Here is a 24,585-nt window from a genome sequence, read left to right as displayed (position 1 = left end):
TCTGAATGCTGCCATTGAAGTTTGTGAAGCCAGATATGTTGGGGGATGGAGAAGGAGGGTACTGATTTATTTGCGATTGATTTCAAGAATTGCGAATACCATCTGCGGCAACCTGAAGTCGAAGTGAAAGGACAAACTGTAATAAATAACTGCTCAGAGCTACAAAAGAGGGAATTCAGGGAGGATGTGAAGCGATTCTACATTTGTTTGGTGTCAAAACTGATTAAAAAATTACTAATATCGAAACCAAGTATGGATTACCTGCAGTATCTACATTCACTATTCAGAAAGGAGATTACTTGTGTATCCCTTGCACGGAATTTGGCAAAAGAAATGGAACACACATTTGCAGATTGTAAGAACATCGATGTCTTCATGGACGAGTAGAAACTCTATTCTGTGGAGCCACTTATCGAAGCTTCTTGGTTCATGGAAAACACTGAATGTGGTGATGTCAGATAATTATCCGTGGGTAAATACTGGGTAAGAGTATGTGATATGAAATTCATGTGGAACAATAAAATATCCAATGATGTCTAAAGTGGTCAAAGCTTGCTTGTCAGTATTTTATGGTAGTGCTGATGTGGAACGTGGTTTCTCAGAGAACAAACACATTTTAGGAAGTGATCGATCTCATCTTGCACACGAGAGTATAAAGGCTCTGAGGACTGTAAAGAACACCATTAGAATGTATGGAGGAAAAAATGAAAAAAATTACCTGTTACAAAGCAACTAATAGATGCTATGCAGAACACCTGGAGAAAATATAAAGATTACGTAGAAGAGTGCAGATCCAAAGAGGCCGCAGTGGCAAAGATTGCCAGAGAAGAAATGTGAAGCAAGAAGCTATATCAAAGGAAGTGTCAGAGTGAATAGTCTCAGAATAAATTAAATGAAATGGACGAAACAGTACAGAAGGAAATGGAACTAGCTACTAGGGCTAGGCTGATGAAAGATGCTCACAGGATTTTTTTTTTTTTCAATTTCTACTTATTGGATAATTAAAATGTTCCTTAAATATGATGTAACCTGCTATATTTTTTCGTTGTGATTTCCTATATATATGAGCGGTCCCGGGTTCGATTCCCGGTGGGGTCACTCGGTCGAAAAAGTGTAAAACGCTTTTTCAGGCCAGCCACCCTGAATAAGGGTTTCCTGGGTTTTCCTCATTCACACCAGGCAAATGCCGGGGTGGTACCTAACTTATAGGTCCCAGGCCGCCTCCTTCCCTCCCCAATCCTTTCTTCCTTCCCTTTCCCCGGATTGTGTGCTCGCCGAGGGACGTCATCCCTCAAATCGTGACGGGCTAAATGGCCTTAGATGCCGAAAGCCCAGAAATCTAAATCCTAATTCCTATATATATATATATATATATATATATATATATATATATATATATATATATATATATATATATATATATATATATATATATTATTCATTAGCATTGGAAAGCCTGGAATTCTTCCCTGTCAGTATGAACTATTTTTATACGTTGGACTAGATGTTTTAGTCATAAATGTTGATTTCTGTACAGCTAGGCTTACTTCAATACTAATGGATTCCTCGTATTAAGCTATATGTGCAGAGAAAGATGCTCTGAATGTTATTACACTGTGAGTTGCCATCCTTACCTTCTAGCCTCCAAATTTACCATTCTTCCCCCAGATTGTCATTATCTTCCAGAACTTTACACCATTCTCTTCCCCCAAATTTACCATTTTGCCCCGTAAATATGCCTCTCTCCCCAAATTTACCATTCGAGTGTATCATTTGTAATGAAATTGTATCACATGGGGGCAACCTATGCCTTAAAATTCGCCTATGAACACCGCTGTATTATATACTTGTGAAATAATTATTGTGTTTCATACTGAAATGTTAAGAAATCCAAATTATTTACTGTACTTGCAGACTCAGAAGAAACGGGTGAGGAAGATAATGAAATGGTAGCCACAGAAACAACCAAAGAGTCTAGTAAAGATGAGTCTGAAGAAGACAACAATAAGGTGGATGCTGATGAGGCCGAACGCCCCTCTGATGCTTCTGTGAATAACCCATCTCTGTTGGAAACTGAAGAAATGGATACCAGTGACACAGCAATATCCCAAGAGACAGAAGGTAAGGTAACACTTGCGTTGACTTCCGATTCAAATAATGACAAAGATGTTAGTGACAATCAGATTACGGAAGAGAATTCTCGTAGTTCGTTACCCGGAGACAGTGTAGAAGATAAAGTAAGCAGCGGGAATGAGGGAGATAAATCTGTTCTAGAGGCTTGTAATAGTGATAGTGTAGATAAATTGGAAAGTGCAAATAATAGTGGTAAGGTCAACACAAATGTGACAGAAAGACTGGAAGATAATTCATCCGACATAATTGAAAAAGAAGTTAGTGATACTGGTGTTGAGCCAATGGAGCAGCAGCCTACAGCTGATCCTGAGCAAAATCGTGAAGATGAAAAACAGGATTCTTCAATAGAGGAACAAGAAATTGATTCAGGAACTTCCGATGCGAAACTTGAAGAATCAGTTAAAAATGTTGACAGTAAAAACGAGGAAGTGGGCAGTGATAGTGCGAGTGACAGTGAAAATAAAGAAGAAATTACTTCAGAAAAGAGATCAGTAGATGATGTTACTGATGCTGAGAAAAAGTCACAAGATTCTAGCACACCTAAAACCGAAACAAATAGTGTAGAACCAACAAAATTACAGGAGACACGATCAGATATGTCCGAGAAGGAAGAAAATGAAACTGAGAACGTTCAGGAAGAGACAGAAGACATGGATGATCGTGTAGATGACGATGCTGAGAAGAGCGCTGCAGAGCCTAAGTCAACTGAAATTGAGAACAGTGTAGCCGATGAAAGCGTTTCTAAAGACAAAGATAGTACAGATTCAGATGCGAAAGATGAAACAATGGACACAAGTTCACGTGACACGGGCAGTGAAGAAGACAAACAAGAAAATACGGAGGAAAATAGTGAACTTGGTTCTAAATCGAATGAGAAGCCGTCATCCCCTTTAGTAGATAACCAAGAAGAGGAAGAAAAAGAACAAGGTATTTTAATTAATGTATTTGCTTTTAATTTCCTTTTCGCTCTACATTGGGCGTCAGGCTTTGGTGACTTCTGCAATGAATGTGCAGGAACAGATGGACTTCTATATTAAAACTAGAAGCTGTTTTCTTTTCCTTCTTTTCTTTTTTTTTTTTTTCTTTGTTCTTCGATTTTTGTTTTATTTCCGCTCAGCAGTTTGTTTTGTGCTGCATGTGTGTGTATGCGACGTCAGTATGGGTGTGTGTGTATGTGAATATGTATTGTACATAAATACCTAAAGTTAACAAATCTCCCTCTTTTTTCAGTAATTTTTTTTTTCCTCATGCATGCTGTTTTTCTTATAACCCGCATGCTTGTCTTTTGAACATAGAGTAGTTGAGTACACTTTTTATTTGCTATGAAAAATGTCAATAAATCAATACGTACAAACTCATTTAAAACAATGGGTACCTCATGCGAGTGCAAAATGCGAATTACACGGGAGTTATCTCATGCGAGTGACTTTTTTCTGTGCACGAAGTCTGTTGATTCCTAGTGAGAGTTTCTTGGATCCCGTGTTCAAGACCAAACTTCGATAACCAAACCTAATTAAAGTTGTTGCAATTACTAGAGCTAGGAATTTTAGGTGGAAATTTCTGTTAAAAAATAAAAGTGAAAATTTCTGATGTAAGTATAATTACTAATACTAGCTATAGGATAGAATCTAATGTAAAAACTAAACGTAGCTTAGTAAAATAAGTTTAGTTTTCAAATGTAGTTTCATCTTGCAATTCCTGTTTATACTTGCTAGTATTTGGTACATTGCATCTCAAAGCAGACTCGTCACTCTGAGTAACATGTGCATTAAATGGGTTGAAAATTTTACGTATTTTGCCGTCGTTCACTTTGTTTTGGCTTACTGGATTCTGCCAACACAGGATAATGGCAGACACAGCACTAGTGAAAGCGTGTTTGAACTGAAAGATTAAAACAGTCTAAATTTTTCCAGCACTCAACAGTACTGATTGATGATTGGTCAGTTTGATTCTCCACCTCCCTTAATTTCCTATTCAATACCTTTCGCCGAACGGAGATGCACTGAAGCGAAAGTAGTGTGATGCCGCACACGTTCGACATTCAATTCATTGTTTAATTATTTTAGAAATAAAGTGCGGTAAAGGGTTAAAAAGAAAAGTTTAAAAATGCAAGAAAGGTGATCAGAATTGTAGACCTCAGGTTTATACATAGAATCATGAAGGGTATCTAAAACCCAGCAAACTTCTCCATTGTTCCAGAATAGAATTTCTCGAGTAAAACTCATCGTAATAACGCAATTCTTTACAGAAGGTAAATATAGTGAAACGATCATTCCCATATAGAATTACTGCATGTTACACCACCTTCGGATTTTTCCCTCTTCAGATCAAGATTTTCACAAATATTATGTTTTATAAATTGAGGAGATAAGTCTTTATATCCTCTATGGGTGCTAATTTAATGATAGCACCTGTAGAGAAATTTGTGTGTGTGATTTAAATAGAATAAAGTTTTCTCAATTTATCAATTATAAATTTAACTGTCCAAGATATTCTGTAATGTAGACAAGGCCAACAGGAGTTGTGGTACAGCGCATGTGATCTAAGTGACTGAGTACAGACACAAAGTATGGAAGAAAGTGTGGTTGTTTAGTGAGCTTCACTGAGCGGACTAGGTACTATAATGATGAGGCATCGGTACGTTAAGATGGAACTGGGTTCGTGTATCTGCCCAGTCGTTGTTTTTTTCACTCTGTGCGTATCAGTATATAACTAGGAATAGTGCTCTTTGCATTGCTTCTTTTTGCTAAGATTGTGTGAACGACTTATACTTTTCACTTTCATCTTGTTAAATAAATGAAGAAATTAAAATAGTTTCTTCAAATAGCGGCACCCACATTACATAACGTTAAAAAAAAAAAAAAAAAAAAAAAAAAAAATACATGTGCAGCAGTATTAGCAAGTGAATCATCAACACAACTCTGGCCTGGTTTTTTTGTTCACACGCACCAAATCTCTTTTGTGATTGAATGTACATTCTTTGTTTGTACCCTCGTCTACTACATTCTTAAATTAATTTATTTTTAAATCATGGGGTTGTGAGAGATGCTAGTTGTATCCACGTAAGCGTGTTTTGGTTTTGCGGCATCTATATCACTTTCCCACCTTACGGGCTTTCTAAACGTCTCACCATGCTTACATTGAGCAAGATGAAAGTAAGTCGCCCATCTGAACACTTCAGTTTTTTAAGACTTCCCATATCTAATATTAGAGCGAGCTTAACCTTTTTTAGTGTTTTCTGAATTTTTTGGTAAGTACACAACCTGGTCGAAACTTCTGTCTCAAGGTTAGCAGAGCATAAAAAATTAAATCAGGGTGTCTGTCGGTCACGAATGTCACGAAATCGGAAAATGGTCATGAAAGTCACGAAATTTAGCTTTTGGGTCACGTTTTTTTTTAATTGTTCAAATGTAAGTACGGATTGGAAAATTTTGTTCTATAAAACGTCAAAGTTCACCACCAAAAATGTCTGTGGTCGGCTTTAGAGGCTACCAAATCGCAAGCAAAGTATATTTCTATCGCATGGATGAAAATTCGGCCTAATTCGCACCCAAATTCGCTCTTGAAAATATTAGAAAATTTTATTATGTGGTAAAGAAAAGGTCACGAAAAAGTCACGAAATTTCATTTCGGAGTTTTAATATACACCCTGTAAATGAACTATGAAAAAAAAAAAAATGTTTAATGCAATATATACAAGGGTAAATGACAAATCAATGGGTACAGGAGTTATTCGAAATGTTGCCCCTGTGCCTGGACACAGGCTCTTAAATATGACTCAGCCAATTCTCACTGGCACCACGCACCACATTCATGTTTATCCTCCTCTGGTTTCACTATAACAGGCTTCCAAGCAGTCTACAATCATGTGAAGTTGAGCACACCTTCTTTTCCAAATAGGACCAGATATTGTAATCAAAAGGATTTAAATCTGGATTAGACGAGGGCCATTATTCGGTGGTGATTAACGCAATTTTGCTTCGACGAAACCACTCCTGCGTCATCTTCCCCTTGTAAGCTGGTGTTGAGGCCTATTGGAACTTCCAAGGCTTATTTTTCAATTCATTGGCTCCAAAAGCCACCACCGTGTCGAGAATGTCCTTCTGGTACACTTTGGCACCCCGTTTTCACCGCTTAAAAAAAAAAAAAAAGAAACGTCAGTGGGACCCAGGTGCGACACACCTAGCCCCGTGACTGATGCAGGTGATGGCCTCTCTGGACTCGGGGAACTTGTTCACATGATGCAGCTTTGGTTGTAGCATACACCATATCATTCTGTCTGTCTGAGGTGTTCAACTGTGAAAATTTTCTCATCCGTTAACACATGTTTCCTCCGTTGCGGTTCCATCCCTTATTATCGATGGTGTAATGGTCACTGATATTAGGTCGTCATTTTGCGGATGTATCCAGTTCTACACACTACTCAGCTGAATTCCTCACTTATAAACAACGCACCGAACGTACGCCACTTCAGTTCCGCTCTGCAATGGCTGAAGCTTATAATCTTCCTTTTACTACTGCTGAACTTGCTGCTGTTTTGGATTCTACGAAGGACACGGCACCTGGTCCTGATGGCTATGCTATGCTCAGGCACCTGCCTGACGATGGCAAGCAACATCTTCTTGACCTGTACAATCGCATCTGGCTTGAAGACTCCTTCCCCGATGCCTGGCGTGAAGCATACATTATTCCTATTTTGAAGCCTGCTAAACCTGCCACGTCCAGTGGAAGCTACCGCCCGATCGCCTTGACTAGCTGTCTGTGTAAACTTTTGGAGAAGATGATCAATACCCGCTTAGTCTGGTTTCTTGAACACTATGGCCTCATTTCCAATCTTCAGTGTGGCTTTCGGCGCTTCCGTTCCACTACGGATCATTTGGCGCATCTTGAGAGTGCTATTCAGGATGCATTTCGTCATCAAGAACATCTGATAGCCATCTTCTTTGACCTTAAAAAGGCCTTTGACACCGCTTGGCGATATGGCATTTTGCGGCAACTCCATCTCTGGGGCTTACGTGGCCACTTGGCTCTCTTCATCCAGAATTTTCTCCAACAACGTTCTTTTAGAGTCAAGCTTGGAGCTACTCTTTCTGCTCCGTTTCCACAAGAGAATGGTGCTCCACAGGGTAGTGTGTTGAGTGTCACATTGTTTGCTGTCGCAATGAACAGTGTGATGTCGCAGCTCTCCCCTTCTGTTCATGGGCTGCTTTATGTGGATGACTTTATTATCTACTGTCGCTCACGTGATCTACGTACAGTTACTCGCCAGTTGCAGTTAGCGCTCAACCGCCTTCACCGATGGTCTACCACTACTGGTTTCAGCTTTTCTCTCACCAAAACACACTGCGTACATTTTTGTCACCTTCGTCACTGTGCCTATGATCCTGAGCTGTTCCTTGGCTGTTCTCGATTGTCCTGTATGGATCATGTTCGTTTTCTGGGCTTGGAGTTTGACCGACGACTTACCTGGGCTGTTCACGTTCGAGACCTGAAGTACCGCTGTGTCCGCTCCTTGAACTTACTACGTTTGGTGTCCCATCTTTCGTGGGGTGCTGACCGTGTGGTGATGTTGCGTCTATATCGTAGCCTCATCCGCTCCCAATTGGATTATGGCTGTGTTGCATATGGTTCTGCTCGACCTTCCCTCCTACGTCATCTGGATTCTGTTCATCATCTTGGCCTTCGTTTGGCGCTTGGAGCTTTCCGAACTAGCCCTATTCCTAGTCTCTATGTCGAGGCTCATGAACCATCTCTTTCCCAACGTCGGGACTGCCTGCTCCTGCGCTATTACATTCATAGCCGTGCCGTACCTGACCATCCTTCGGCCTTTGCCCTTGAGGCTGGTGCTCGCTATGACAGATATCAAGCACGACCTACTGCTACCCGGCCTTTTGGCATTCGTGCTATAGACCTTGGGGCTTCTCTTGGACTCGATGTCCCTGCCATCTATCCATTGGGCCTTCTGCCCATTCCTCCATGGACAGTTCTTCCACCAGTTGTCAGCTTTCATCTAACGCAATTTAAGAAGTCTGTTACCAGCAATCAACAATTTTGTCAGGAGTTCTTCTCTTTTCTGGATGCGTACCGTACCTACGCTGTCTTCTACGCGGATGGTTCGAAGCATGAAGATTCTGTTGGCTGTGCCTTCGTCACGGATGATCATAGCGCTGGCTTGAAGCTCCATCCTACTTCCACTGTGTTCACTGCTGAATGGGTTGCTATTCTGGAGACTCTGCATTATATTCGTCGACGCCATCTCCGACATGTTCTCCTGTACTCTGACTCCAGCAGCGCTTTACATAGTCTCACGGATGTGTCAACTGTGCACCCTATAGTTCAGCAAATTCTACTCTCTTGCCATTCCTTACGACTTGCAGGTTGCGATGTCCAATTTTGTTGGGTGCCTGGCCATGCTGGTATTCCAGGGAACGAGCGTGCTGACCGTGTTGCCAAAGAAGCTGCCCTTACAGGACCTGAGTATCCGTCACCGCTCCCCAGCTCTGATATTCGCCCTGTAATCAACAGTCTTCTCCTTCAGCGCTGGCAGACAAACTGGGATGAGCACCTTCAGAATAAATTGCATGCTGTCAAGCCGCGACTTGGTGTTTGGGCCTCGAGTTCTCGTCCTTCAAGACTGGAAGAACGACGATTGGCACGATTACGTATCGGGCACAGCCATCTGACCCATGGCTACCTGTTACGTCGTCAGAACCCGCCTTCCTGCACCCAGTGTGGTGCATTCCTGACCATCCGCCACCTTCTTGTGGAATGTGTTCCTCTTGCTCCTGAGCGAGCCCGCCTCGGCTTACCAGCTGATCTGTCTACCTTGCTTGGAGACGATGTCCAGATGATCCAGCAAGTTTTCACCTACTTGCAGCTTTTGCACGTCTTGCGTGATTTGTGAATTCATTTTTCACATTTCTTTTAATTAATTTATTTCTGCTTTTATCTACCGTTTGTGTTTTTTCATGGTGGTTTTATGCTTGTCATAGCATTTCCTTGCTTTTATCTTCTTTACTGCACTGTCACATTCATTACTAATTATGGGCTGCCCCACGTGTGTGCACCTATTGCCGAGCTGCCCCGGCAGAGAAGATTAACATGCTGTTGTGTACTAACCCGTCCTTGTGTTTGTGTATCGAGTTTGCACATTTCTTGAATGCTATGACATTTTATTCATAAATGACCGAACACCTTTTATGTACTCCAGACTTTGCTTTTACTTTATTATATCTGTGATACTATGCTTTTTTGTTCTTGGGTACTTCATTTTTCCTGTCAGAGAAGGATGCAAAAGACCTCGATGTCGACGCGCCCATATAAACCCTTTCAATCAATCAATAATCCGTTAACAAAATTTGTTGATAGTTGTTATCCACGCACTGCTGCAGAGGCAGCTTTGATCTGTCGCGTCGTATTCTCAAGCGCTGATTTAATCACCGTGCTGTCTTTCTGCGATAGGCATGCAGTTCTAGGTTTTCATTGATGAGCGCGACATGTTCATTTGCAGGGCCATGACTTTCTGCTTGAGGACCAGATTTCTAGGAATTTTTGCCTTCTTTGCCTTAATGACACCGGTGTCGTAACGGAGCGAGGTCTACCAGTGCGAGCTTATCCTCGACAGACGATGTTTCATTATATCGCTGTATTGTGCGATAAACGAATTCTTTATAATGCTCAGTTTCTACAGTAATTTAAGGATCGTTGTTGGAGGGTCGGCACTTTGTAGGGTCAAAACTGCAACAAAATCAATCTTTCCGCATTCCATCTTCACTCTTATCTTCTCTGCAAGAAACCAGGGACAAGAATTACGTTGTAAATTCAACAACATTAGGGTTTCGCAACAATGTTAGATTATTTTCATCAATTCTAACTACTGATTTATTTATTTATTTATTTATTACATATGTTTGGGAGAACTCTTGAACAGGTTGTGTAATTAATTTAGCATTCCTGCTTTGGAATTTTATTTCAACCATTGAAAATAGTAGTAAGACTAAATAGTCAATAAAAAAGTGTGCCTTTTGTGTGCTCGTGTTGCTTTATATTTTCTTAGGTTCGTGTTGTGATCTAAAATAGTACAGGGTGTCCGAGAAGTCCTTCCCTGATTACAGAAAATGATAACTCAGGCTAGAAATAAGATAGAAATATGAAACTGGTGTTGAATTGTTTACAAACTATAAAAGTTTTGGTCACATCAGTACACTTCCACATGAGCACCCTTGGTAGCACATCTAGGCGATATTCAATTTCCATCCTCACATTAGCCAACATCACTGGAGGGATCGATGCAACGACTGTGGTTATTCGTTGCTGCAGGGTTTCAAGATCTGGTACACGTGTTCGGTAGACTTGGTAAAACAGAACAAACCTAACACAGACAAAAACTTTTATAGTTTGTAAACAATTCAACACCAGTTTCATATTTCTATCTTATTTCTAGCCTGAGTTATCAATTTCTGTAATCAGGGAAGGACTTCTCGGACACCCTGTAAGTTCGCAGTTTCAGGCTTTCAGATAATGTTAGTTAATACTCTTCAATTTGCAACTCAAATGGGCAGTTTCCTTAGTGCTTAAAATCTTGATTGGCGTGCGTGCAACGACAGCACGTGCTTAAACTCAAATGACAGTATGTCGAAATGGACACAAAGCGCCATAGAGGTAACACAAACTTTTTCTATTGGAACCAAAAATACTATGTCTGTTATCATACCTTGCACGTTAAAGGGTTATTGTAAACAAATCACAAAAACCAAAACTTAATAATGCTAGAACAGAAATTATATGAAAACTTCAGTGCTGATAGGTGCTGTAACATTTTTCATGGGTTATATGGAACTAGTGCAGTGAAAGTTTCACGTTTCAGGGGAATATGGCTGTTTAAAGGGACAAAGAGTATGCTAAACGTTTCAAAAAAATACACACAAACCTCTGAGATTGAGAGAAATAAAGTTCAAATCAGAACGTGGCCGTAAAAGGTTAATTTTTGGATTACGACAAGTCGTTCACAAGGACTTGTAGACACCTATACGTGGCTGGATGATTTAATTGCGAATTTATAACTATCAACCTTAAAAGGTCTGATAATAGATTATCTGTTTTATGCTACTATGGTGTTAGAGGCTAATATTTGTAAGCTTGATTTATTTAGTACCAACTGAAGTGCCCGTTCTTCACACAGGTAAAATGCGAAGGGTGCCAAGAATAAAAATACGGATTCGTTTTGCTATTGGCGAACAGCGAGCGCGTGAAGATCAATCGATGCATGAGTGTATACGAGAATATCCTGCCTATCGAATGAGTGATTACTCAAAGTGCAAACCGCTCAGTTACGTGTGGCCTTTGGACAAAGCATACCATACGTCTGTGCTCCGTCAGAAAAATGCTTAGCGTGAAAATAGAACAACGTATCAATGTGAAGTTTCCTTTCAAATAGGCAAATACGTGACAGAAACTTAAAGTTTGCTAAAAGTAGTGTACGTAGATTACTGTTTATCACGCACACAAGTTATTGAGTGGTTCAGACCGTTTATAGAGGGACTAGAAATGATCACAAAAAATCAGTCCTGGATGACCTTGCACATCGGAAACGGATTTGCATTTAGAAAAGGTCGGTGATGTGATTCAAAAAAAATATTGTCGGTTGAGTATTGGAGCTGTTGCTGAAATCGCAGGAATAGGCAAAGAAAGTGTTCATAAAATTTTACATGAAAGTTTTAACATCAGACAAAAGCAAAATTGAAGAAACCAGATTTGAGACCGTAAAAACTGAAAGAAGAAAAACGATTGATGTCACGAACATGAGTTCTGATTGGCAACAATGCTTACCAGCAATGGAAAATTGGTTCGGAATGGTGTAGGGGTCCTGCAGGGAGTAATTTGAAGTGGATAATGCTTCTACTGCAGAAAATGGCCAATAACATTTTTTGTAGCGTCAGTCCAGTTCTTTCTAACCATACCTCGTAGGTATATGGAAATAGTTGAATCTCTTCCTTGCCTCAAGATACGCATTTTAATGAAGATAATATTATAAAATAGAATCCTTGCCCAAGACTATGATCCGAAATCCATTTCAAACGTTTCACCCATTTTCCCGTGATTAAATCAACATCGAAAATATAGAAGTTGCACCCCTCCCCCTGAAGCGAAATTTTCAGAAAAGATAGAGCACATGGCCACTTGTTTTTAATGAATCTATGTATCAAGTTTCATCTATAACATAAAGGGTCCATGAGATTCTTTATTTTTAGCATACATTTAAACTTCTCCTCACGATACAAATTTTAATGCAAGTGATAATAATAATAATAAACAATGCGAGAACAGTGTTGTGTTCAAAAATTGAATTCAAACGGTTGAGCATTTTCCTTATGATGCGGTCCCAATCAACATCGCTTCATTTTCATCTAGAGAGATTTCAGTTCTATATAAGCGTCTGAGATAACATATTATATCGGTAAAGTTTTGAAAAACTGCTTAACATTTAAGTAAGTAATCATTTCGGAACTCGATGTTCTCATCTACATGTTATTTTCGTGAAAAACTTTTCCGATCTGTACTTTTAGATGCCCCTGTAGTTGTATTTTGATCGACAATGTACGTGCTGATAGTGTTCTAGTGAATGATGTATAATCAAATCATTATCATTTTTCAGCTTCTCAGAATGATACTGGTGCTGGAAGCCAGAAACGCCCTCTATCAAGCAGTGAAGAAAGTCTTCGAGATTTGAAGAAGGCACGAATTGTTCGAGAGAGGAAAGATGATCAAATTTCTTCAGTCTCGAAATCAAAGGATGTGGAATCGAAAGCACAAGCAAATAGTGGTAGTGAATCGAAAAATGAAAAACTGAATAATGTTGATTCAGTGAACGCGACATCTGGGAACAGTGCTTCTGTTCCCAGTGTGGACAATGGTTTGAAACGGCCAATGGAAGGAGACAAAAATTTTATTGAGGTAAAAAAGGTAAAAATTTCCCCCGAGTTGTTGGATCGAGTTTCAGACCGGACAAAGAATTTATCAAACAGTTTATCAAGTAATAAGATTTTACATATAGAGAAAAAGCCTGAAGTGGTTGAACTTGGCAGTGATGAAGCAAAAGAACCGGAATCATCTAAGGCACCGGAAGAACCGTTACCGAAACAACCATTACCAGTGTTGAAAGATCTTCAGAAAACTGTGAAAATGTTAAGTAGAAATGACCTGGAGGAGTTATTGGTGCAAAAATTGTGTGAGGTGATAACTAACAGGAGTGAAGTTGGGGAAATGAGGCAGCGTTGCGATTCGTTAGAACAGTTGCTTGAACAATGGAGGAAAAAGGCTCATCAACTTCAAAAGCAGGTAATTTCCTATGCCTTATTATTCTTCTGAGATATTAATTTGTAGTAATCCAATGGATTAGTGAAACCTATTTCCATCTTTGCATCAGGTCCAACCAGATGCACTTTTTTTTTTTTTTTTTTTTTTTTTTCTCCTCTGGCAAAGGATTAACGTGGTATAAATCGTAAGATGAATGCGCTCAGTTTTCCGAAAGAGAATCATCAAAGAAATCAGTGATTAAAAGTGTATATGATCAGTAGTCCACAAGCTTGAATACTTACCAACAAAAGAAAATAGTTTATTTTACGAAAACTCTTCATATAATGTTCGTGTTTTTTTTTGTTTGTTTGTTTGTTTGTTTGTTTGTTTGTTTGTTTGTTTGTTTGTTTGTTTTTGTGTCAGACTGTTCAGAAAATCTTTTTCAGTTATTTTCTTCTGTGGGCTTGTATGAAAAGCAAATAGAGATCCAGTGCGCTCTGTGACAAAAATTATTATACTTCATATACGGTCTGTACATAGACAGTAGTAGCTATTTTCTGTCTAGGACTGTACAGTTCTACGGAGGTTTTTTTTTTTAGTGACCTGCTTCAGGTTTCAGCGCAGTTTTGTAATAATAATCGAATCATCTTAATGAGACAGTATTTTTTTCTGCATAAAAATGATAGGAACATTTTGCACCCTTATGATTCCCTTATTTATCGACAATTATGCCTGTTGTGCTATATGGTTGCAAAACATGGTCCCTTGCTCTGACGAAGGAACGCAGACTGAAAGATTCGAATTGATGGGAATGGCGAAAATTTCAGAACGAGGAAATGCGTAATTGTCAGTTCATCTAACATCTTTAAGGCCATTAAATCTAGGAGGCTCAAGTGGGCAGCTCATGTAACCAGAATGTAAGGAAGTAGGAACCCTTAAAATTTTAACTTGGAATCCAATCTGAAAAAAGATCATTAGAAGATCTGGGAAGATCTAGCCCAGATGGGAGGACAATATTAACAAGCTGCCTATCGGTCACGAAATCGAAAAAGGTCATAAAAGTCAAGCAGAAGTCATGAAATTTAGCTTTTGGATCAGGATTTTTTTTTTTTTTTTTTTATTTGTACAAACATAAGTACAGATTGGAAAATTTTGTTCTATAAAGCGTCAAAATTCACCACCAAACTTGTTTATGGTCGGCTTTAGACGCTACCAAATCTCAAAGAAAGCACGCTTGTCACATACATAAAAATTCGGGCTAATTCACACCCAAATTTGCTCTTGAGAATGTTACGAAATTTTATGGTTTGGTAAAGAAAAGGTCACGAAATTTCATTTTGGAATTTTAGTAGACACCGTGATTAACATGGGTCTTGTAGAAATAATGCAAAGTAGAAATTTATTAGCTGGCTAAGGACAGGACTCAGTACAGATTTGCATTGAACCTCCGGGTTCTATGGGCCATAGAGCTAGATTTCCTTGTTTAGCACCAAAACTTAAAATTGAATTTCCCTTGTTCACGGGTTTCCTACATTTTAATAAAGAATGAAAGTAAGTAAAAAATGGACACTTTCCACAAAAAAGGAGTCTTTTCAGTAGCTGTAATCTTCGAAACGATATAACTGTTAGCGTTTATATAGAATAAACTTCTTAGCCGTAATTGCTTATATGTAGCATGTTTCAAAATGTTTTGAACGGTAAGAAATCGTGCCATCTGCGTTAAAACTCCATCCACGATCTAAATATATTAAAATACTTTGGATTAAATCGTCGAGTCTTGTTTGGGGGCTATCGTCATAATTCGAAATTTTTCCATCAGGTGGCAGTGGCATGTAAGATAGTTGCCTGTGGTACAGATAAAGCATTTTGAATCTTATATCTTGCAATTTTGTGTTAGTCGAACTCATTCGCAAGCGTTATCAACAGTTTAAGACCTCGGGATACATTTGATGAGAAAGTCATTTAGTAAGGCTTACACGCCTGAGGCAGAAGGCAGTAGATTTCGCACTTGTTTTCAACGGAGTCTTCAAAAATCTACAGCAACAAATGTCTGAAACATCTGTGTGGCGTTACGGCATTCAAGATTAATGATCACTCGTCCCACAAAGAATTTTGAGTCATTCCGAGAGTTGTGCGGTGGTAATTTGTTGAACAAACTTTTTCAGTGAAGTTATATATCATGTAATGGGAAGTATGAATGAACAAAATGTATCTGGGGAGCTAAAAAGAAATGTGTTACGTCATTTTGTCTTCCAAAGTGCTCGGTCTGTACTTTTCCGAAGAAATTGTGACTGGAGAAATATTCCTATACATGCCTTACTAGGTGGGTTATGCACCACCTTTAACGTGATAGTGCGACTTTATCTATCAACTAGATGGAGTCATTTACAACTTTCATCACAATGTTAGGAATGACCTTATTGAGGGAGTGTCACACCGCTGGATTGGATGAGCTGTTCACAATAATAAAATAGAATTTAAATTGACTACCAAAATGAATGGATATTACTTTTTTTTTTTTTTTTTTTTTTTGGTACATCTCAAAGATATTTTGTACAAACCACCTTTATCTCAAGATCCCCGTGAACTTAAAGCGCGCATTACTGTTCCGTTGATGGAAACATGCTGAAACGGATCTTGGAGGAATTGGACTATCTAATTGATGTATAAAGGATAATAAAAGGAAGCCACGTTTACCATTGGAGAATTACTTTATTGCAGTTTTTACCCCTAGAACTTGAGACAGTTATAGCATCTGAAATGTGTAAAGTTTTAAGTAGTTTGCACTATTTATGTATATTCATTCATTCATAATGTTCATAATATTAATATAATATATATATATTTAAAGTAAGGAGTTGAAATAGTTCAAAATCATTTTGAAACGCCCTATACATAATGTGGAGACTTAATACTCTTACTTGATTCCCATAGCACTGAATATCTTACTAGCAGACCAGATTTTGATGAAACTTGATAAACGAATTATGTAGGTATAATTTGTAATCACATTAAATGTGAAGTTATTTTCATACATATTGTTTCTTAACGTTCAAAAGTAACATTCACTATCAGGATTACTCATGATGTTTTAACTGAGTGTGTGTGTGTTATAAAAGTTAAGGAATCATATGCAAAGTGACTATCCTGTGAAGATAACACTAATGATTGATTTGTATGTCTGTAGGTTAATGATCTTTCCATGGTAGTGAAGAAGTTTTTGAATGACCAAAGAACCAAACGGGACAAGCATGTGGCTCCTGTAAAAATCACTCGGTCTGTTGGTTTACAGGTTCAGATGCAGGCTGTAAGTATATGTATTTTCTTTTTGTGTATACATGATTATAATTTTAATAAATGTGTCTACTATTTTAATTTTTTTTACTATGTAAAGACCAATAAAATAAAACACCGTATTTAAATACAAGAATAAAACAACCAACATATTTTACCGTATAAACTTCCGATATCATTTGATAGATAGTTAATAAGTTTGTCATATTTTATTTTTATTCATTGTATGTAGTCAACATGATGGTGGACAACATCGTGCTCGTAGGTTTTCTCGGCGTACTTGTTTCCTCACACTTTCTCATTCCACCAATTCTTCCATCATCAGTCACTTGCTTTAATCATAGTCTCCCTTAGCCTAACAGGCATAATCCTGGTATGTTAAATACTTCATTTCATTTTAATTTTCAACAACGTGTGCGTGGGTTTTCTAGGATTGACCCTTTTCTTCCTATGTTCTCATTTTACCAGTTCTCTCATACTCATTTATATCTTTTAGCCTACAGTCCTCCCTGTCTTTAGTCTAATGGCTAATCCGCGGGGCTTTGGTGCACGTTGTACCGAGTTCGATTCTTGATGGAAGAGCTTTGAAATTTGAACGTATTACGATGGTTCAGATTCCACATTAGACTGTTGGTCCACGTCTCGTATAGCATTGGTGCTAAAAAGAGACATTAAACTTCAACAATGAGAGAAAAAAGAATTGCCTACCTGACAACCGTGGGACGTAGAATTACAAATTTCATTTCATTATAGTGGGAGAGAATACATCTCTAATAATTTATCACCGTCACATGAGCCAATGAAGTTTGGCCATGATACAGGATGATAGGCTATTTGGCTCCACATTCAAAGTGAATTAACATTCAGCTGGAAAAGATACCGAGGGTAGAACCGTACTTGAAAGAGTAAAGAATGGTTATCGATAAAGGTTGTCCATTTAATGAATAACTAGTATAGAACTTTCCCAGAGAATTTATTACTTCCATGTTGCCTACCAGTTAATGAAATAATGAAAGAATTCAGCTACGTGTGAATAAAAGTTCACCAATTGAGTCAAAGAACACTTAGTGGAAACGTAGATTGTGGAAAACTAACTGACTTGAAGTTATGACGTGACCCCTAACACTTGTGAAGAAATGTGGCAGTATAGTAACGCTAAATTTAGAATATAAATAAGATATTTCGTGTCCCAAGTTTGACTTGTACCAAGTCAAAGGTAACTTTCACATAATTAAAAAGATTGTCAAAATTAGTTGTTGACAAAATTGGAAGGCACACATTATATAGTTACAAATCGTAACCCATTACGGAAATTATAAAGGAAGTTGATAAAATATAGAACCCTAAAAAAAAAAAAAAAAAAAAAAACCCTACACGTACGTGCATCGTCACTATCCATATGATCTCCTAAAAGTACACAAAACTAATGTCTCAATAAGACTTCGGTTTTGTGTACTTTTGAAAGACCATGAGGGTAATGGTGCATGTATCTATATGTGATCCTTTAACAATTTTATAGTCTGTCGAGTTTTCTATACTGATACTGACTTCCTTTGTAACATTTGGTATTGGATTGTGATTTATAATGATGTATAAGCTGTAATTTGGGCAATAATTTATTTTGACTTCTTTCTAAATGCTAAAAGGCGGACCTTCGACTTGGCCATGGAAAGGCCAGTTATTATTATTATTTTCCGTAAAATACCCCTTTCTTACCTTTTTTTAATTACTAATTAAAGAAAAAAATAAGTTACAGAAGAATCAACGTACGTGAAGGTAATAATTCATTAGACATGTTTGTTTTGCAGGTTTTTATGGGTAACAAGAACAGAATAGCAGGCCCGGGACCTGGAGGCGTAGGAAGAATGAATGCAGTTCCTAAAAATCCTCAGGTAGGGTTCTTAAAATAAGTAAAATTTAAAAAAGAATTAAAAAATTCAATTCTAATAATTCTGGCAGAGACAGAAAAATGAATACCCAGGAACCAGTTCCCCTTAATATACAGTAAATTATACACAATACAGGTTGTACACGTATATATGATCATGCTCAAAGGGTCCAAATCTATAAACAGAATATACGAGGTATGGGAGAAATGTCTACTAGAGTTGCATAGGAGAGAAAGGCTTTTTTCTTTCAAGAAAGCACTGTCGATCTGAAACTTCGATTACCTCTGTACTACCACACTCCTGACATCGTTTTTGTAATATAACAGCTAACTTGAAAAACATCTAAGATCAAACCACCAAAAGTTAAGAACGGACTTACTATTGGATCGGCAGAATTTAACACATCATCGCATGGACATAAGTGTCGGTTGGGTGTTACACTTGTTGGGAAGCACAAAAACAAGCATGGATAAATTCGTGCAGGTTCATGTTCAACAGGTTTAATCCCAGAAAACTAAATGCCCAGAAGACATTGCTTTTTTGACAATTGTCTTTGTGGAATCGTGCTTCATTATGGTAACGCAGGTCACACATGTTTGCTCGTCAATTGGCTTTTTGACTGTAAACAAAGTACAACTTCCACATTCTCGCTGAGTTCGCAAGACTTGGCACAATGTGACTGTATGCGAAACAACAGCAGAATCATCATTATTATCACAATTATTATTATTATTATTGTCTGGTCTCTATTTAATTTTGTACAATACCTATGTTCAATCTAGTAATTCTGTGATATCTCTGGTTCCGTCTAATCAGTATCACGATCCTATTGAAATGATTGTTAAATTACCATTTCTAATACAGGAGATACCAAGTGATAGCTTTTTGTTATATCAAAAGGGTGATTATCTTTCTTTATATAAAGAAGTCTAAGGGCTTCCCTGGGCCAGTATTTTGCTGAATCAAGATATTGACATTGTTGCTCAAAATATTAATGATGTTATATTGAATGTAATTAGGAGTAATGTTCCTTTAGTAACCAAGTCAATTTCCAAATATCCGAGATGGTTTTCTCCTAATTTAATTTATTTGCTCAATAAAAAGAATAATGCTCATAAGAGGTATAAAAGAACCCAATCTTTTCAAGATTATAATGCATTTTCTAAATATCGTTCTGATTTTAAGAAGCAACTTACTATTGATAAAACTAAATATTATAGTGAAATTGAGAATAGTTTAAAAAATAATCCTAAAATATTTTGGAAGTATACGAATAACAAAATAAATGCTAAAGATGGACATAAGGCAATATTAGTTGATGACTACTTTCTCGCTGATTCTCGATTGTTATCTGAAGCTATGGCCAAGCAATTTGTAGTTGTTTATCATAAAGATGAAATTAATGTGAATGACGATAATGATACTTTTATGGCCAGTCAATTTTGTAGTGATCGAATATCTTTTTATATTAAACAGGTACTTGATGTTATTAAAACTTGAAATGTTAAAGCTTCTTTAGGTCTTGATCAAATTCCGATTTTTATAATTAAAGGTATATCTGAAATAATTGCACCAATTTTGACATCATTGTTTAATTGGAGTTGAGCATCTCATTTCTATCCAAATGTATGGAAAACTGTTGTTCTAACTCCAATTCCGAAAACTGATCGAAGGTCCGTAACTGATTATAGACCTATCTCTATTCTTGATGTAATATCTAAAAATTTTGATCAACTTATTTACAATTATCTTTATAGTTCCGTCGAACATTGTATCATTTCTGAACAGTATGGTTTTATGAAGGGTAAATCAACTGAACTAAATTTGAATAAATTTTTGACATTGGTTTCTTCTGTTGTTCATAATCGTGGTCAAGTCGATACAGTCTATTTTGACTAAAGCTTTTGACAAAATATCTCATTATATTCTTCTTAAGAAACTTGATTCTTTTGAAATTCCTAAATCTTTGATACTTTGGTTCCCTTCCTACTTGTTTAATCGTAAATTTGTAGTTAGATATATATGGGTTGCAAGTCATCTGTGTACAAGATTTCTTCGGGTGTTCCTCAAGGATCCAATTTGGGTCCACTATTGTTTATAATATATGTCAATGACATTGGTAAATATTTGAAGTGTCCCTTTTCTATGTGGATGATTTTGAAGATCTTCTCCGAAATAGTAAGTAATCAGATCACCTTAGATTACAAGCCGATATTAACTCAGTTTATCAATGGTCCATACAAAATTTACTTCCCTTGAACATGAACAAAATAAAAATTATATCGTTCTCTAGGAAAACGAATATATCCTATTTTTCATACTCAATAAATCAGCATACAATTCAAGCTGTTTTTTAATCAATAAAGACCTAGGTGTTATCTTGGATTACAAGTTATTTGATCATCGTATTTCTACCATCGTATCTAAAGCTAGAAGGAATCTGGGACTTATCAAATGGGTTGCCAAAGATTTTAAAGACATTGTAACATGTAAAATCTTATATTGTGCTTATATACGATCCCATTTGGAATTTGCTAGTTTAATTTGGAATCGTAATCTTACTAGTATCACTCAAGTTCTTGAGTCAGTCCAAATTTCTTTCTTGGCTTGGCTAAAATATAAATTCAAACTACATGAGATGACTAATAGGGAGATTCTTGCTAAGCTTGATTTACTAGTTCTTGAAATTAGGAGAAATATAAGGCAAATAAGATTTATTTATGATATAATACATGTTAGAGTGAATGTAATTGAATATTTATATATTAAAGTTCCTCTGTATAATTCTAGGGTTTACCGATCTGTACTATGTAACAATAAATTGGTTGGTTCTCCACTATTAATTAGTGTTGACAATATTAATAAAAAAATCTCTTAAAATTGATCTATTTGATCCGAATTTTTCTTTACTTAAAAAACGATATTTGGAATCTTTTACGTAATAATTATATAAAATTCACCTTGGTTTGGTATAATGTCTATTGAATTCTTATTGTCTTCGTTTTATGCACCTTGTTTATATCTATTTATGTGTTTTCTTTTATATTTTCTTTGTAATTTGTTCATTTTAATGTTCATTATATTTTACTTCTTAATAATACATCATGGTTGATTCAATAGCTGTTTAATCGAGGTTATGTTATAACTTTACTTTACAATTTAGCTTGTATCAAGCTCATGTGCTAATCTTTTATTAATTTAGTTATTTTGTTTTATTTGTGTTTCTTTTGTAATCTTCCATTGTATATTATTGTACTGTACATTATGACCATTTTGGCTTCGGCTGTGGTCTTTACTATTAATAAATTCAAATTATTATTATTATTATTATTATTAAAAAAGATAGTTTAATGGCAATGGGAACGCGTTGCAAGCTTTCAATGCAGGAATTGAAAGAAAGAAAGAAAGAAAGAGAGAGAGAGAGAGAGAGAGAGAGAGAGAGAGAGAGTGAGAGTGTGTGAGTGCATATTTATTTATATATATATTACTTGTGACTTGTGATGTGTTTATACTGCAAAGAAATAATTTTATTATATATTCTTTAGAACATACAAATTGGTACACAAATAATAATTAGTTGCTGCATTGGGTATGTATATTACAATCTAGAATATGTTTTGCTTCAAAATATATTTTTACGGTGGCCACTTTTCAGTGGAACTGATGCTGGCTATGACTAATATAAATAAGCTTTATTGTAATCCGTCTCCATGCATGCATGCCCATCGCCTTCTGCATTCTTTCTACTGATACTTTCATCTCTTTCCCCAAAATAGCATAACTTCTAAACGTAATCTATAATTCTAATTTCAATCTCTCTCTCTCTCTCATATATAATATGCTAGGGGGACTACTTTGAACCGTTATAGAATTTCAGTAGTAATGTATTATTCAAAAACTTTAGACACGACCCTCGTATGGTTGTTTTGATGACATTTTAAAATTTAACTTAAATTTTTCAGGGTCAAGTTGCTACAAACCGACCATCGTCAGGAGGGACGGTGCAAAAGAGTTCACCAGCTGGATCAAATTCATCATCTCCAAAAGTCGGAAGTACGTCAGGCAAAGGGAATCAGTCTGCGCCTGCCAAGGTACAAAGTTGGATTTTTAGATTTAGTGTAAATGTTACATTTGTCTCCTGTATTTAGAAAGCCTTACCCTATAAATGCCCTTGTAAATACAAAACAAATAACTTACATGGTAGTTTTGAGCAAAGAAATGGACTAAATGTAGGCCTTTAATTCATACCGTGAACAGTTCGCTAATAGGTCATAAAGAGGGAAAAGAAACTAGAGAAAAATACAAGAAAAAGAGAGTGATATCAGGTTGTTTTGTCACTGTCAGTTACAGTGTTTCGAGATATTTCAAGTAACGATTTGTTGGTTTAACTGGAGTTCAATTGTCCCCTTCAGCATTAAGGCTATGAATCCCCTTTAGCTTAACATGGGATCCGAACCACATGAGCCCCCTCTGGAAATCAAAAGAAAGTGTAGGAACTGTTCTGTTTATGTATCCCTTCGTGACCAAGTGGCCGATGGCGCGGGTAGTCGAGTAGAATCGATTCCTTGTGGTGGGAGGGGGCTTGAATCAAACACGCGTATTTGTTCGGATCCCACTTTGCGTAGTAGGTTCAACCTCATATAGGGCTTGCTGAAGAGACTCTAAATCTCGATTAATCAAGAATTTCATAATATATTTCGAGTGTAGTGGCCAAATAGTATTCCTGCCTTTGCACAGTGGTTCAGGATGAGCAGAAAGCTGCCAAAACCCATTTTTTGAAAATTACGTTAGAAGGATACTTGTTTAGTGTATGAGTTAAGAAATATTCCAAGTTTGCTATATACAAACAATGAACACGAGTAACATGTAATGGGTGAGTTAGAAAGGGTGGAAGTTAACTATTGTGAACATGTCTCTGAAACAGTTGCCGAATAGAGTATTTGACATTCAAGTTCATGGCTTCATTCCATGATTATGTGGTTACAAGAAAAACTTGTTGTGTACGGCACCAATACACCTCTCAAGCACTGCAACGGTCCTAAGTGACTATGCAGTATATTCCATATGTACGTTTCTCCAAACAAAAAATATTAATGTGACAAAATCTCATTTGTGTTAGCAGAAGATCCACAAAACTGCAGAAATTTAGTAGTATAGTGCCCAGCGTTCCCCAGCGGAGTTGTTGAAATGACCTGAAAGAATAATCCATGATGAATTGTTTTTCATGAAGTTTAGGTGCGAATATGTGCGAATTTGTGAAATACATGTTGCTTTGTGATTGTGTGTGGTGACAGTACACCGAAATTAATAATTCTTACTTTTTACTTTCTGGACGTCTATAGTTCATCATGAAGCTGAGACATATCCAGTTCTATGAGAAAATGAGAGAAATAAAAGGTCATTGTCAGAGGGAGCAAACATGGCATCTCGAGACCTGGTTTTGACACAATTGGGCCTTGGTGATCACCCAGCTCACGTTAGTGAAGACATTCGAAGAACTGTTTCCAGGTTTTGCAGCAAATGTATCAAAAACTGTATAAGAGTGGCAGAAATAATGACATCTTTCTGAAGGCACATAAAGAATGGCTTAATGGAGAACTTACGTTTACAGTCCAGAGACAGATGGAACGTCGATCAAATCCTGGAGGTCGTCCATCGAAGGATTTCAGAGAATCTAGTGACAGAACCATACGGAGAAAAACGGAAGACTTACGCGCATCTGCAAATACATCGGAACTGGCCTTTGCTGCCAAAATGAGTCGTCGGTCATCAGGACAAGAAGATGCACCAAAAGTACTTCGTAAGGTGACCGAAACAACTTCGACTAAAGCTTGTAAGATGAGGCAAGCGTTTTTGAGCGTAAAGGACCAGCATTTAACCCAAACCGTACACCAAAGAACAGGTGCTTCATTATTTCTCGATGCTAACTTAACCAAAAGCCAATACAACTGTCTACGTGTTGGTGCGAAAACAA

General features: G+C 37.2%; 1 protein-coding gene across 6 annotated transcripts in view; it reads left to right on the top strand.

The window, feature by feature from the left end:
• The window catches only part of LOC145680351 (uncharacterized), a 161,327-nt gene that overhangs the window by 110,625 nt on the left and 26,117 nt on the right, over nt 1-24,585 (top strand). For 5 of the 6 annotated variants that reach the window (XM_081750751.1, XM_081750750.1, XM_081750749.1 and 2 more), the window contains exons 3-7: nt 1,915-3,060; nt 12,788-13,470; nt 16,616-16,735; nt 18,531-18,614; nt 22,574-22,702. In XM_081750751.1, the coding sequence (XP_081606877.1) occupies nt 1,915-3,060; nt 12,788-13,470; nt 16,616-16,735; nt 18,531-18,614; nt 22,574-22,702 (2,162 nt within the window). The remainder of the gene's footprint in view (nt 1-1,914; nt 3,061-12,787; nt 13,471-16,615; nt 16,736-18,530; nt 18,615-22,573; nt 22,703-24,585) is intronic. The other variant, XM_081750754.1, reaches the window with a different exon arrangement.

Source organism: Thermobia domestica, chromosome 3 (assembly GCF_964235325.1).
Source record: "Thermobia domestica chromosome 3, izTheDome1.hap1.1, whole genome shotgun sequence".
Classification (NCBI taxonomy): Eukaryota; Metazoa; Arthropoda; class Insecta; order Zygentoma; family Lepismatidae; genus Thermobia; species Thermobia domestica.
The sequence above is the reverse complement of the archived record's forward strand: the minus strand, read 5'-3'. Positions and strand labels throughout refer to the sequence as shown.